At 45.2% G+C, this 16399-nt stretch overlaps 1 protein-coding gene across 4 annotated transcripts in view; it reads right to left on the reverse strand.

Annotated features, from left to right (window-relative positions):
- The window catches only part of CLSTN1 (calsyntenin 1), a 75987-nt gene extending 64244 nt beyond the window's left edge, over positions 1-11743 (reverse strand). For 3 of the 4 annotated variants that reach the window (XM_040263372.1, XM_040263370.1, XM_040263371.1), the window contains exon 1: positions 11448-11553. In XM_040263372.1, the coding sequence (XP_040119306.1) occupies positions 11448-11538 (91 nt within the window). In that variant the 5' untranslated portion in view covers positions 11539-11553. Of the gene's footprint in view, positions 1-11447 lie in introns of all 4 variants that reach the window. The other variant, XM_040263373.1, reaches the window with a different exon arrangement.
- Positions 11744-16399: the final 4656 nt, after the last annotated feature.

The following is a 16399-nucleotide window of genomic DNA, read 5'->3' on the forward strand; positions in this document are numbered from 1 at the left end:
GCAGGTATTTTTTTATCAAAAATATGTTGTTACCATCTAATGGGCTGTTACTGCTATTTTAAATAAATTAACAATTAAATATTTTAATATTAAGAGGTTCTCAGTTTAATTTCTGATAGAGTGAATACTGAGAGATAAAACCCACATAAACACAAGTTCTTGGAGGTCCTCAATAATTTTTGAGAGCATGAGGCTCCTGAGCCCAAACAGTCTGGAAATCCTAAAGGACTAGTTAAATAGATCCTACCACAGCCTGCTAATGGACTATTAGACCCACCATACCTGAGACAAGTGTTTAATGAATTACACTGAGAAAGTTATAAAATACGCTGTATAAAATCAACTCATTTCTTTACAATTCTGACTTACGTAGAAAATTTTCTATAAGAGGAAGAAAAAAATCTAGAGATAGACACAGAAGTGTTAAGACTAAGGATCTCACAAAGGTAGTATTTCAGGTCATTTTTTTGTCCTAAATTGTATTACGGGGGTCGGGGGTGGGGGTAGAATGTGGAGCAGCATCTCCCAGAGTGTGTACCAGGCAATACCAGGGCTACAACAGGCTCCAGAAGAGTTTGTGTTCTACTCAGTTGAACAAATGTTGATTACACCTGGGCTCAGTAATTCTTCACCACACATGATGATACTGAAAGTTCCAAGAAGTCACACAGTAATGGAACGTGTTTACCTGCATGTCCCAAACTTAGGGGACCAACAGACCCTCTGACTTCCCTGGTGGCTCAGAAGGTAAATCTGCCTGCAGTGTGGAAGATCCAGATTTGATCCCTGGGTCGGAAGATCCCCTGAAGAAGGAAGTGGCAACCCGCTCTAGTATTCTTGCCTGGAGACTTCCGTGGACAGAAGAGCCTGACTGGCTAGTTCATGGGGTCAAAAACAGTCAGTCATGACTGAGCGACTAACATTCACTCACTTAACACCTATCCATATACCATCCTTAGGGAAACGCTGCCTCAGAGATCAACTTATCCTACGTAACAATTCAAGGAGGAAGCCCATCCTTTAGCATTTACTGTCAGAAGTCACCATTATTCAGAAGGGATGACCTCCAGAAATGACACCTAAAAACTCCAATTGAGAATCTGGGGAGTTATGTTAAGCACATTTTTTTTACATTTGCTTTAGTAAAATAATTTTATGAAGGAGTAAGTTTAATTCATATAGATTCAGGAACCTGGAAAATTCAAGAAAAGTTTTCAATAGCACTTTTTTCCCTTTTTTTTTTTTTTGACCTTGCCACAGCATGTGGGATCTTAGTTCCCTGACCCGGGATGGATTCCACACACCATGGCTCAGAAGTGTGGCATCTTTACCACTGAACCACCAGGGAAGTCCCTTGAATAGCAATTCTTAAGTAAAATTTTCTTTGATGAAAACATTCAGTACATCGGAGCAAATGACACACACCAGGAAGTACTCTCCTGAGAAAATGACCTGCACAAACAGGCGTTCCCCACGTGGCTGACACACCACCCGAGGGTCCTGCACCCCAGCCACCCAGGCAGGGCTGCCACCTGGTCCCGGGGGGCTGCTGGCAGCCTGCCTCTCCTCCCTTCTGCTGCCTCTCTTTCTTTTCAGGACCACGGTGAACAGGCCACACTCCCTCCCTTTCCTCTCACTCGGATCCTCAGGCTCCTCTGTCCTTCTTGACCTTTCTCTTCCTTCTGGGCTCTTCCATCCAGGCCTGAGCCAACATGTCTCACATTCTCTGAAGCTACTCTACAACCTTAAGATGTGTACCACAAAACATGAACTAGCACTTCACTGTTGATTAATGATTAATATTGTAACATATAACATATTATAATGGGGAATGTGTGTGATGCGTGTTACTGCAAATTTGCTTGATTTTCACTCATTCCAGATTAAACCGGTTTCTGACCATCACTTTTGGAGTTTTAAGCAGTCTGTAATGATGTATCCATGGAAAAACATAATCCAAATTCCAATCTGTATTCCTAATAAAGGAGCACCGACTCAATGGACATGAGTTTGAGTAAACTCCAGGAGGTGGTGACGGACAGGGAGGCCTGGCGTGCTGCGGTTCATGGGGTCGCAAAGAGTCGGACACGACTGAACGACTGAACTGAACTGAATAAAGCAATATGACTTGCTTTTTCAGGTTATCTGGGAATCAGAAATGGATCCCAGGAAACAATACATCAAGACAAAGCTGGGTGAAGGCAGCCAAAAAACAGGCACTAGAAGACAGCACGGAGCTGGGGGTGGGGGTAGGTAGACAAGGAGCCTCACCTGGGCTGAGTTCAGCAGACCCAGACAATCCACTTTCGGAGAAGTAAAACGTGCCTGAGAGTTTGGATAGACAAGACCTAACTCTGACCGGTTAGACACAGGTTAACTTTTGTCGGCCACCAATGGGGGTTTCCTCAGATGGCAGGGTTCCACCACTGCCCGCTGCACTGGCCTGCCTCCGTTACCCTGTCTGTACCTGGGTTTCCAAAGATGAGCAAGTACAGTCAGGACTGCTCTGCTCCAAGGCAAAGCTTTGGCCCCAAATACCTGTCGGCTCTCCTACACCCCTGAGTTAAGTTTTCAGACAAAACAGAAACTTCAGGAAACATTTAGCCTTCTCCCTTCAGGCTTAAACAACTAAAACCTAGCCTGAGTGGCCGAGTTTGCTTTCTCATTGCCCCTGGCTTCACTCTGTTCATCAACACTGAAAACCATGTAAGCAAACACCATTTTAATAGAAAAGAAAAAAATGCAATGAAGACATACTTGCCTTATGCATTGCTTCTTTAAAATAGTAATAAACACAGCAAACCTTTCAATACTCAGAAAGGACTAACTCTAGAAAAAATGGGGTTACTAAACTCTATCAAATGAATAAATAAATATATATTAATTACTGGCATTTATGACCTTTCTAAAACATTTCATCAAACAAGTATTAATATTGCAGGTATTATTAATTGAAGTCACCATTAGGGGAAAGGCGAGACTATGTTATTAAATTATTCCACTGGTACATTTTCCTCCAAATAGAAAAGGTTTTTAAAACGTCAGCTTTCATATGAAAAAGCATTTAACTCATTTTCCATTCTAGGCTTTGAATGTTTCTAAAATACTTGTAAACTGCTTCTTTTAATTAGGCAGGAGGAGGCTTCATACACTTGGGCATGGACTTTTGAAAACCCCTGCCAAATAAAAGTGCTGTATTCAGGAATCATGGGTAGACATTAATGGATATTTACAAACAACTCAGAAGCAAGATCAGAACACTGCCAGTTTGGGGCTTTATAATTCAGGCTGATAGATTATCAAGGGACCCTCCCATTAACCCAGCACTAGCAGAGGAGGTGCTCAAAGGCTGGGAATGGCCACTGCCCACCTCTCAGCATCCCCACCGTTCTCTGTAATAGTGGTCCAAAGTGAAAGCGGCTTGGGGAGAAAATTAAATTCAAGCCAGTGCATTCTGCTCTTTACCAGCCACTCTGATAAACATTTGAAACACAAGGCAAAAGAGAAAAAGATTAGGGATTATCCAAGAATTTTAATTATTTCTGTTATCCTTGCTACTAATTCCATGAGTAATAGGAAACTGGCATGAATTAGTCATGGCTTTTTCAAGGTAAACATAATCTGCTTGACGCAAAGGGCTTTAATCCTGCAAATCAAAAGCGGCCCTATTCCTCAATTAGCGTCTACCTCCAATGAGCTCTGTGAACCAAGCATAGTCTGCCCTTCGCCAGGTGCTGAGGGGCGTGGCAGAGTGTGCAGCCTCCACCCCGAGGCCACCAGGGAATAAACGTCTTCAGTGGGGGCGTGAGGGTGGGCCACCAGTGGGGAGGTGCCACCCAGGAGGGGTGGGGCTTCATCTGAGAGGGTGTCCAGAGGACCAAGGGCTCTGGCTAAAATCTCAGTTTCAGGACCACATTCAATGAATACCCTGGCCATATTAAGTCTATCAATACATAGGACCAGGTTCCTGGGCATGCTGGGCCCCACACTTGGTTTAATGCTCTGCTGCCATCTTAGAACTCCTAATAGTGTTTGAACAAAGGAGCCCCACATTTCGATTACGCAGCTGGTCCCATCAATATTCATCATTAACTACATCTTAAATATGCAAAATTAAATGTGACTGGATTCTGCCTTTCAGATGGAATACATTTTGCTCTTTAAAAGCCACTTAATAGACAACCTCATGCAAATCCTTCTCAAGTTTTACCCTATCTACAATTTAAGTTTATGACCTTCAATTTTTTTTTCTTGGCAGTTCTTAAAATGAAAGCACTCTATTAATACTTCTAAGATTTAGGAAGAGCTCAGAATAAATGCATCTTCACTATACATTAAGTATTAGAGAAAAATGACATTCATTTTTACTGTTTTAAAATTCACTTTCAATCTAAAGATATTTCTAAGTGTTTTATACTATCATTGAAGACTAGGTAAATCATGAATAGTTTAAAGAATAAATCAAAGGACCAAACTAGTTTACTTTAACAGTACTTTCTAGGCAATCAAATCTAGGCAATGAAAAGGTAACGAATGAAGAAATCTCATTTTCTAAACTAGTCCCAGTTTAAGAATTCCTTTCATAAAGCCCAGCCCTAGCTATCTACTCTGCTTGTGACAGGGTGTCCCCCATCACTGGGTCGGCAGCACTGTATTCTACTAGCTTATTTCTCAGATCACAGGCAGAAATGGCAGGGGGGGGGGGGCGGTGGGGGGGCGGGGCTAGCTTAGGGAGCCTGTGGGGGGCAGCTTGGGGCATGGATACTAGGTTACATTTGCTCTCAGTCTGGGTGTCTGCAGAGGCTTCAAGAACTGGTGAGATTTTGTCCTAAGGAAAGTTGATTGAAGTATCAAACAGTGCTTTGAAGAAAACAGGTGCTTTGTGAGCCAGTGAGTGCTTAGGCCGGATGATCAATTTTCAGGGACGTGTGAAGAATCATCTGTCTTATAGAGATGGCTACTTGAGTTCCTGCATGCTGGTAGCTCAGATGGTAGAGAATCTGCCTGCAATCCAGGAGATCTGGGTTTGATCCCTGGGACCGTGAAGATCCCCTGGAGAAGGAAATGGCTGCCTACTCCAGTATTCCTGCCTGGAGAATCCATGGACAGAGAAGCCTGGCAGACTACAGTCCATGGGGTTGCAAAGAGTTGGACAAGACTGAGCAACTGACACTTTCACTTTTTTTCTCCTTGAGTGCAGAGGACCAGAATGATATGGGAGATGGAGGGAGAGAAGGAAGGAGCTGGTTGGATAAAATGCCAATTTATCCTGAGCAGAAGAGAAAAAACTCAGCAACTTAAAACTATCATAATAAAACCCTGAGACAATTGTGAGATATGTATCTCCTTAGAAAGACACTCCTGGGAGTGATTACAGGGGTCAGGACTGAATGTAGAATGGTGTGGCAACTCTGGAAAACAGTTTGGTAGTTCCTCAAAATGGTAAACACAGAGTTAAAAAACTCAGTAATTCCACTCCAGTTATACACCCAAGAGAACTGAAAATATATGTCCACACAAAAACCTGCACATGTATGTTCACAGCAGCGTTACTCATAGTAGCCACAAGGTGGAAAATAACCCAATATCCATCAACTGAGGAATGGATATACAAAATGTAGTCTGTCCATACAGTATGGAATACTCTCTTAGTCTGTCTGGGCCCTGTAACAAAATATCATAGACTGGGTGGCTTATAATCAGCAGAAATTTATTTATTATAGTCCTGGAGACTGGGAAACCCAAGATCAAGGTGCCAACAGATCCAGAGTCTGGTGAGTGCCCACCTCCTGGTTCACAGGCATCTTCTTGATGTATCTGCCGGTACCAGAAGGGGCCAAGGAGCTTTCTGGGGTCTCTTGTACAAGGGCATTGACCCCATTCATGAGAGCCCCAGCCTCATGACCTAATCACTTCCCCAGAGACCCCACCTCAAAATACCATCACATTGGAGATTAGGTTTCAACAGTGTATGAATTTTGGAGGGACACATACATTCAGTCTATAGTAAATATTATTCAGTCTTAAGATGGCACAAGGCACTGATCCCCGCTATGATGTGGATAAACCCTGAAAACATCATGCTAATTGAAAGAAGCTAAGGCCATATGTTGTATGATTCCACTGACATGAAATGTCCAGAATAGAGATAGGCAGTAGATTACTGGTTGCTGGGAGGGGAGGAATGGGGAAAAGGGGGAATTTGGAGTGACTGCTAAGAGCTTTCATCACTTCTTTTTAGAATGATGAAAACGTGCTGAAAGTAGATACTGGTGATGGTTGCACAACTGGTAAATATACTAAAATCAGCAAACTGTATATTTCAAAAGGGTGAATATTATCGTGTCAATAAACCTGCTTTTTTTCCCCAAGTTTTTATTGAAGTTGTTACAGTATTGTTTCTGTTAAGTTTTTGGCCACAAGGAATGTGGGATCCAAGTTCTCCAACCAGGGACCAAACCCGCAGCCCCTACATTGGAAATAAACCTGTTTTAAAAATGAAGAGAGAGTGGATACAGGAAAAGTCTTCTTTTGCCCTAAGACAGTAAGTTCCAGAAAGTACAGATCAAAGTAGCCTTGAAGAGTAGCAGACTTGACAGAAGTTCTTGTCCCGAGAGAATTATGGTCCGAAACATATTCACGCCTGACCAAAGGTGAAAAAAGAAAAACACTGTTCTTCCTCTACTGTGCTACTGCATACCTCTTACTGGGGTTCTGGAATGGAAGTCTGCTTTCAGATGTGTCTTACAGGTTTTTAAGATGTTCTAAATTCAGTTACTTTGAAACAACTAAATCTTCCCATAGAACTTTATTTATTTTTTTTAATTTTACTTTACAATTCTGTATTGGTTTTGCCATACATTGACATGAATCCACCACCCCATACAACTTTAAAAGTAAAAAAAAAAAAGCCTTAGCAACAAATCTTGTGGAAAATTTTAATCTAATAATAATATCACCCTACAGCTAAGGGAGAAAATGAACAAAAATAGCCCTAAAGCATAGGGAAGAATGGACTTATCACATAGGGGACAACTGGATGCTGTGCTCAAATCCTAGGTGATGGAGGCTCCATGGAAAAACCGACCCCTCGAATCAGGCTGATGTGTTGGCAGGGGGACCATCACAGCCTAAAAGGCTCCTAACTCTGGCCTTTGATAGCCTTTACTGGTGTCAAGATGTTGCTTCTGAGGGTTTGGCTTTTGTTGTTTTTTAACAGCGCAAGAACATGACACTGCATAAGTCATTTCCACCAACTCTGAACCCATTTACATTTCTGAGGCTCTACTAAAGTCTGTATTTTAACACGAATCAGTATCTTCAATTTCAAAATACATTTCTTAAGTACCTCTGCTGTTACCAACTCATAACCACAGAAAAAGCAAGGTATATTTTTAAAACCCTAATGATCTAAAACCTCAATTAATCAGAACAAGTGAGAAATAACTCTTGATTTTCAGAAGCACCAAATATACTGTTTCAAACCTTACAAATGAAAAGTCTATGCAAAAAAATTACATTTTATTGTCTTCAGTTCAGTTGCTCAGTCGTGTCCGACTCTTTGCAACCCCATGAATCGCAGCACGCTAGGCCTCCCTGTCTATCACCAACTCCCGGAGTTCACTCAGACTCACATCCATCGAGTCAGGGATGCCATCCAGCCATCTCATCCTCTGTCGTCCCCTTCTCCTCCTGCCCCCAATCCTTCCCAGCATCAGAGTCTTTTCCAATGAGTCAACTCTTCTCATGAGGTGGCCAAAGTACTGGAGTTTCAGCTTTAGCATCATTCCTTCTTAGAAAACAATAATTCAATCACTTTTTTTCATTTCTTAGAAATTTAACATCTCTCAGGTTCCTCATTTTAAACATCAAGAATTGGCTTAATGGGACTTCGCTGGCAGGACAGTGGTTGGGACTTTGCCTTCCAACGCAGGGGGTGCAGATTCGATCCCTGATCAGGAAGCAAAGATCCCACATGCACAGTGGCCAAGGCACGGAACAGAAACAATACTACAACAAATTCAGTGAAGACTCTGAAGGTGGTCCACATCAAAAAAGACAAAAAATTGGTTTAGTAAGCTTAACCAAGTCCTGAAACTAGTGTCGTGGAATTATAGCATTTTCCAATTTCATTAGGAAAATAATGTTATATTTCACAAAAATTCCAATTATTGGATTATATTCCTCATACCTAAAACTTAATTCACTGTTTTCTTTTTGGCTCAAAAATCAAATAGTACTGACCCACATAACAGGTGATATGAATGCTTAAAATTTTCTTTTGAAAAAGAATTTCTAGGAAACTGCTTGGTTTTCTGCTTCTTTTCCTGAAAGTAGCATGCATCCAAAAGGTAGGTTCCAGTCAACTGAGGGTTCCAGTTAACCAAGTCATAACTCTTAAATTGCAACACATTCAGAATCATTAATATTATTTCTTTAGTAGTAACAGGTATCATGTGAAAGAGCTATATTTAGTTTCAGCAATAAAAATATTAAATTAAGTATAATATTTAAGTCTATGATAAACTTATTTTTCCTCAAAATTGCTTCTGAAAAGCAAGGTAACAAATTAAGAAACTGTTTTCCCAAAAAGGTGAGAATTACAGTATTTTTGAAACATGATCTCATCATGGTAGCCACAGAGTTACAGTCTACAAAGCCTTTTAATGATCTAATGTCCCAACACTGCAATGAATAGAATGAATCCTTGAAAAATTATCTACTAGTGAATTCTCATATCCATGTTGTAGAATTCAAGTTCCTTTAGAGTCTCTGTCTAATGCTTTTCTCTGCATGAAACATCTATGTCAGGTGAAAATCAGGATGTAAAAACACATTGGTGCCTAAACTGAACACGAGTATACATTCATTCACACAGCACTGAGAGTCCGCTGAGTGCAGGTGACAGTATACACAGGTGAACACCACAGGCCACTCTGGGGTACGTGTTCCAGCGAGGGGAGACAGGCAATGAACACAGTAAGTAAATAACAGAGCATGCTAGGATGGGGTAAGTGCCATGGAGAAGTAACAAGTGAAGCAGGGGAGGGAAGATTCAGGGGTTCAGAGAGATGAAATTTCAATCAGGATGGTGAGCAGAGCCTCTACTGAGAAGTCTGTGAGCAAACGGGAAAATAACAGTGCATGTTATCTATTTGGCTTTGAAATCCATTACAAGATTGCATTTGTTCTTATTTAGTATTCATAGTAACTTTCTATTTTCTCTATTTCAGTTTTCTATTTCCTGATCATTGACAGACTGGAGAAGAAGGCAGGCAGCCTTGAGCATGCCAAGGAAATTTCTTCTAATTTTCTGGTTTACTTGATTTTTTTTTTTAAAGAGAACTATAGCTACAATTAAAGTGAAATTTAGGGTTCTCCATAAAACAATGAATAGTCAAAATAGAATTTATATTATAAACCTTACAGTAGCTTAGGTTATCTTCCTCCCATTGTTTTTAGAGGCAGCTAGAGTATGAACCAACAGCAGATCACAGTGTCACACTGTCTGGCAGGATTAAGAATTCACCTATTAGCTGAAAAGATCATCTTTTAAAAAGAGCCCACAGAAGGTGTCTCCACAAATTGCCTGTTTACGTACAAAATATGTTTGTAATAGCTCAAAAGGAAATCATTTTATTCGCATTTCATGAAACACATTTTCTAACTTGTAAGCTAGAAAAAGAAAAAACAAAAAACAAAACCAACAACACAACAGAATAACTGAGGTTTAAAATGCTTTTATTTTGAAGACTAAGAATTCTTAAATACTAAAAATCCACCAAGAAATCTTACAGAAAGTTAGCAAATGACAAAGGACTCGAGTCCTCAATGTCTTTCATGTGACATTTCTGTTAGTCCACCATAAAAACTATACTTGATAGCTGAAATCTTCAGCAATGCTAATAGGCTAATTAATTAGCCCATTGCTAATTCAATAATGAACAGTAAATGTAGATTCGTGGACACACTTAAGAAAAATGTGGAGTTTTAATAAGAAATATTATCACTGACTAAATACACTTGTTCCCCAAATATCCAATCCCAGCACATATTTTTAAGCTGCGTGGGTTTTCCCCACGAGAAGCAAACTTTGACATTTTTTCTTGGATATATTAAACTTACAGACCTCCATCCCACATCTAGAAAGAACATTCCAAACTCAGCTTGATGTAACTTTTAAAAATCAAATTGAGAGCAATTAGATACTTAGTGACTGAGATCTGAATTTGACAGAGTCAACAGAATGTTAGAAATGAAATAAATGAAAGAAGTATTCAAAGTTTATCATCCTCAATGTGATGAAAGGAACATAGAACAAAAGATGCATTTGCCTCTCCTGCCCTTTAATTTGTGAACACCATACTTCTCTTGATATGTCATGCCCAGAAAGAGAAAATGAGATTTTTTTTAAAAAAGCCTTGCTAAATTGAAATATGACCATTCCATCTGGCCTTCCATCAATCCTCCCTCCCTCCAATTTTTATTTAAAAAAAAAACATAAGCACAGATCTAAGTACTCTCTATAGACTACACCTAGATTACTTTGCTCCAAGGCCGAGAAAAATGTTTACCATTCCAAGATCCACTCCGAAGCATATATCTGCAATGCGTAAGCTTTTCGTTGGCAAGATCAGTCAATATCACAAGGCGTGCAACGTTTAAAAGGTTAAGTGGTTGAAGGTTAAAAAATAACAACAAAACAAATCGATTCACTAAGAAATATTTTTTTGTCAAGTAACCATGAAATAATTTCGACCCTAATAGATCAAAGAGGGGTTTCTCCTTTTTGTATGGTGTAAATTACCGTCAGAAAAACTGCACCAATGTGTCGGGGGCGGAAGAGAAGAAGATTTCTAACACCGGGTGAGACCACGGTCGTAAACCTCATCACGATTTCACCTTTGGGTGAAAAGGTGGGAGGGGAGCCAAAAGTTTCAGCCTCTGCTCCTTTGAAAACACGTTGATAAGACCCTGGAAGGAGACGGAAAGGGGCGCAGATGCCGCGTCCGCGGTTGCAGCCGCAGATAATCGAGATCTGGGAAGGGATGCGGGGGAGTGGTTTCTTATGTAAGCATACACCAAAAATTGTGCATTCACCCCCGGCCTGATGCACATCTGAGCACACAACACAGGCACACGGCATCCCTCCCCAAGAACGCAGCCCCAGCCTGCGGGCGCTGCCGAGGAAGGCGGACCGATCCTTCGGCCAGTCCGCACGTTCCCCCTAATCCGTGCAGCCACCACCCGGACGCGGGTGCAATGCGGGCGGCCAGGGCCCCAGTGCGGCGCCCGAGACGGAACGGGGCTTCCCCCCGGCGCCTGCAACGCGCGCGCACGGCCTCCGGCGCCCCGACCCAGAGCCGCTGGCCTGACCCCGACCCCTCGCTTCCTCACCCGGGTCCCGGCGCTCGGCCCCCGCGCCCTGACCCGGCCCCGGGGCTTACCTCGCGAGGCCCAGCCCCCGCCGCTGCAGAGCAGCCCGGCCAGCAGCAGCCAGGCGGCCGGGGCCAGCGCGGGCGCAGGGCGGCGCAGCATCGCTCCGGCTCCCGGCGCCGCGGCCGGCCCGAGGCGGGAGCGGCAGGGACGCTCGTGGGGCGCCGAGGGGGGCTCTCGCGGCCCGGAGCCGGCTGCTTGCCGCCGCGGCGAGCACTGGGGTCCGAGGAGGAGCCGCCGCCGTGACGCTGGGCCGCGGGCGCCCTCCCCTCGGCGGAGGCAGCGCTTCGCTTGAGGCAGCGGCAGCAACTAAGATGGCGGCGGCGCTCTCTCTCGGGTCCGGCGAGGGTACCCGGCCGGGGGCGGGGTGGCGGCGGGAGGGGCGGGGAGGGGAGCGACGGCGAGGCGCGCGCGCGGCGGCCCGGGGAGCGCGCGGGGCGTGGGGTGGGGGCGGGGCGGGCGCGCCTCCGAGTGCGCCCGCGGGGCCGCGCCGGGAGACGGGCTCCCGAGAGGTTGGGAGAGTCCGGAGTTAGGGAGGGGGCTGCATCCCCCTCCCTGGTCGGCTGCTGAAGAGGGCATCAACACCTCCTTCCCACGCGCGCTCCGAGGCTCCGGAGCCGACCTAGCGGTACCCTGGGGCGCGTGCCCCCTCTTTCTCCCCTTCCCACCCCCACCCCCAAGGATGCAGACCCCGTTTGGAGGGTGCAGCCAAGGGCCCCTGCGCGACAGCACCCTGTGCCACTTCGAGCAAGTCACGTCGCCTCCTAGAACCTCGGCGTCCTCTTCTACCAAGTGGAGGTGCTAAGAGCGAAACGCACTTTGTAAACAGTCAAGGCTGCGCAGCATGTGCTGCGGTGGTTCCAGCCCTGGGAAAGGGCATGCTTGTCCCAAGTCCGTAGTGAATTTGCAAGTCGGGGGTCCCTCCATTTGCTGAAGAAATCCGTATTTGGCTTTTTAAAGGCGGGTGGTGCGGGTGCTCTTTCTAGATTTTAGTATGATGCTAACGGTCCCTTAAAAATGCAGAGATCCAAATGGATAAAGAAGGACCCCTTCACAGCTCTCTCAGTTCCTTCTCTTGTCCTGGGGACCCTACCTCCTCCCGCCCCCACCCCAGAACAATCATGGATGGTCTCCCGCGAGTCATAGAGCCACCGTACCCTATGGGTCGATTTTACTGGCTCCATTTTGCAGAGAGGCAAACTAAGACGAAATGACTTTCCCGGTTGAGACAACTGCTGTAAAAAGATCAGTCCTGAAGGACAAGGCTGGCATGAGGGAGACACCCACAGCCGAAGTCAAACAGCAATAAAATGTTGATTATTGAAGACACTGCTGGAAGACCTATCAGAGGTAATTCACAGCACAGTGATTGGCACAGTGATTGTCTGGCCATGTTTGCTGAGAAGGTCTGGCTGGCTGGTGGGCTTTGTGGGGACCAGCTTGGGGTGGGGGTGGGGTGAAGGAGGGTGGGAAGCCGGGGAGGCTGGGAGGAGAATGAGTCACTCAGATTGTGAAGAGCAGAGGACTTATTTAGGAGAGTAGTGGGCGAAGAGCCCAAAAAAGGTAGACTGTGGCCAGAGAGAAGTGCCTGAAATGTCAGAAAGAGGGATTTGGACCGAATCCTGCAGGCCACAGGAAGCCTTGAGCAGCAGTGAACAGAGGCGTGATGTGACCTTGGAGGGAGTTTCAAAGCCATCTGTGATGGAATATGCTCCTCCTTGTCTTTATGCCTCAAAGTCATCCTCCTCCAAAGCCTAGAGACTCCACCTCTTGCTCCCCTGTCCACCTGGCCCCTGAGCCCAAGAGGACCAGACTCCCGTGGGTGGACCCTTCCCGAGACACCTGCCTGGCCCTTGTGTCTCTAAGCCACACCCACCCCCTCCTTCCAGCCAGCACTGCAGAGTCATACTCTCCAGGCGTGGCTGTTCCCTCCCTGGTTCCCAGATACTCCCTGCTGCCATCTCATCAGGTCCAGACAGCTCTGCTGGGCTTCCCATCCCTCAAGCCTGGGCCCCACCCAGCTGAGTTCAGGATCCACTGTCTCGACACAATCGGAGCTCAAGTTCATTCCTTCCCAGAGCCAGCATCATGTGGCACACCATCCACAACCTGTGCCCTGAGCCTCCGGTCCTACTAGTACACTTCTGAGCTGCCTCCTCCAGGAAGTCCTCCCTCCATAAACCCACACGCTCTGAGCTTGATGAACCGGGCTTAATAATCTGCTTTTTTTGCTGTTGATTGACTACTCCTCGTGTGTCCTTTCCTCCTCCATGCTCTTCTAGTGGGAAGAGCCAGTGCTGACTCAGTCAGAATTCTGACTCTGAGAATTCTGGCTCCTCCTACTTCAGATGCCCTTGGACAAGTTACAGACCTTCTGGGTCTCTGCTCCCTTGTGAAATGGGATAATGATACCTATTTCCCAGAGTTGTGAGAACTAAGTAAGATGATACTGGACTTCCCTGGTGGTTCAGTGGCTAAGACTCCAAGCTCCCAATGCAAGGGGCCAGGGTTCGATTCCTGGTCAGGGAACGAGATCCCACATGCCACAACTGAGAGTTCATGTGCCGCAACTAAAGCTCCCACGTGCCACAACTAAAACCTGGTGCAGCCAGATAAATAAATATTATTTTTAATTAATGAGATGAGGCGATTAAAGTGCCTCACAGAGACCATAAAAAATATATATATATATGCACTATATATACCTAATATACAGTAGGTCTGAAACTATGGTATAGGGGATTCCCTGGTGGCTCAGTGGTAACGAATATGCCTGCCAATGCAGGAGACACAGGTTCAATCCTTGGGTCAGGAAGATCCCCTGGAGAAGGAGTTGGCAATCCACTCCAGTATTCTTGCCTGGGAAACCCCATGGACAGAAGAACCTGGTGGGTTACAAACCATGGGGTCACAAAGAGTTGGACACAACTTAGCGACTAAACAACAACAAAACTATGGTAGTGTCTTCTTTTCCTTCAGGAGGCTTCTGAGCTCCTAATATACTGCTGAACTCACAGTAGGTACTCAATAAACACTCCTTGATGAAATAAATGAATTGTTGTGTTAGGTTTTTTAATCATTATTATTATTATAGAGATCACATCTCAGAGAGTAAAAAAATACCCTGTAGGTTTCCAGGGACCTTGGAGACTTACAAAACATAAAATCAGAAAGGTATAATCTCAGATCTATGTTTTGAGTCAATAAGCTGATGCCAAGAGGGAAAATGTAATGTATTCAGTTCTGTAAGAAACAGAAACAAAAGCTCTTTGGTGTCTGCAATCCTTATCTTCTCTCCCTCTCTGTCCCTTAGAGAAATAGAGTGATAGATCTAAGCAGGTCCATCAGCAGGTGGGCAGACAGGCAGCCCCAGAGCTCAGTGAAGCCTGCACATGCTGAGATTTTGCCCACAAGAGAGTTCCTGCAGCTGCAGAACTCAGCTTGAGCGTGTTGGAAGCCAGGGAAACCAGTGAACTCAGCCTCTGGTTGGCCTGACAATAGCCTCGGCCGTATTGGCACTTTTCAAAGGTCTCCATGTGATGGATTAGTTAATCCTTAAAATGGCCCTGAGATGGGGATCGATCCAGACTTAGGCTGTGGATAGCAGAGATGGTCTTTGACTGAGCTGAGCCAGCTGCTGACCCAGCAACAGCCCTAGTGGTCCTAGAGCAGGGAGAAATGAGACACCACGCAGGCCCATCCTTAGGGGGAGACTGTGAGGATGAGCTGGTGCCTTTGTCTTTTGAATGTATAGTCAGCCTGACTGTGCAGTAAGTAGAGAGGGCACAGAATGTTGGAGAGCTGCATCCTTTGAAATGGCTTTTACTATTAATAATAACAGCAGCCTGTGTACTGAACTCTTTTCCTGAAAGTGCCGTATCACTTCTGCCTCCAGCAACCCTTTCCAGAAGGTACTTTTATGGTTCTAGATGAGAAAAATGGAAAATGTGCTCAAGAGCTAATTGCTAGAAAGGACACCCGGGATTCAGTTTCATGTCTCAGCCCATACAGTACCTTCACCACTACTTGAAATGACACCTCAGATGGCAGCTTCTCTGATGGCTCAGTGGTAAGGAATCCACATTCCAGTGCAGGAAACATGGGTTCGATCCTTGATCTGGGAAAATCCCACGTGCCAAAGAGCAACTAAGCCCGTGCGCCACAACTACTAAGCCTGTGCTCTAGAGCCCGAGAGCCAAAACTACTGAGCCTGCGAATCCTGGAGCCTGTGCTTGCAAGAAGTGAAGCCACCGCACTGAGAAACCAGCACACCACAACTAGAGAGTGGCCCCCGCTCGCCGCAGCTAAGGAAGACCTGTGTTCAGCAATGAAGACCTTGCACAGCCAAAAATAAATAAATAAAAATTTGGAAAGAAAGAAATTACACCCCACATACAAATAAATAAAGCCCTGCATAGGATCTCACAGCTCGGAGCCAGCCTACTCCACCATGTCAGCCCCTCCAGGTATGCAAGGCCCTGTGAGACCATCCTCATTCAGGCTGGGGTTCCTCACTGGTTTGTTCATTCCGAGGTCTAGAGTTGAAACAGATGGACCAAGGTCTCAAGCGGGAATGCTCTTTGCCAGGAAGCCAAGCTTTTCTCCAGTGATCACGTCATTCCTGTTAACGCAGCATGTGCTGCTCAGCCAATGTTTGTGGAACCCAGGTGGAGGCAGGTAAGTCGTCACTGAGGTTCCTCTCCTAATGATGTGCTTAGGAGGAAACCTAGTTTGGGGTTGCTCAGGAGAAGGTTGTGAGACTCTTGATGAGAGCTACAGATTGTAAATTCCCAAAAGTACTAAAACCACAGCCCCCAGCACCATCACCAGGGTCCCCTGAGACCTCAGAAGATGCGAGCTCTGGCCCCATCTCTGACTTTTGGTGGCCTGGCCAGGTCACTCCATCACTGTTGTTACTGTTGTTGTTTAGTTGCTAAGTCATATCTGACTCTTTTGCAACCCC

This window comes from Oryx dammah, unplaced genomic scaffold (genome assembly GCF_014754425.2).
Source record: "Oryx dammah isolate SB20612 unplaced genomic scaffold, SCBI_Odam_1.1 HiC_scaffold_21, whole genome shotgun sequence".
NCBI classification, from domain to species: Eukaryota; Metazoa; Chordata; class Mammalia; order Artiodactyla; family Bovidae; genus Oryx; species Oryx dammah.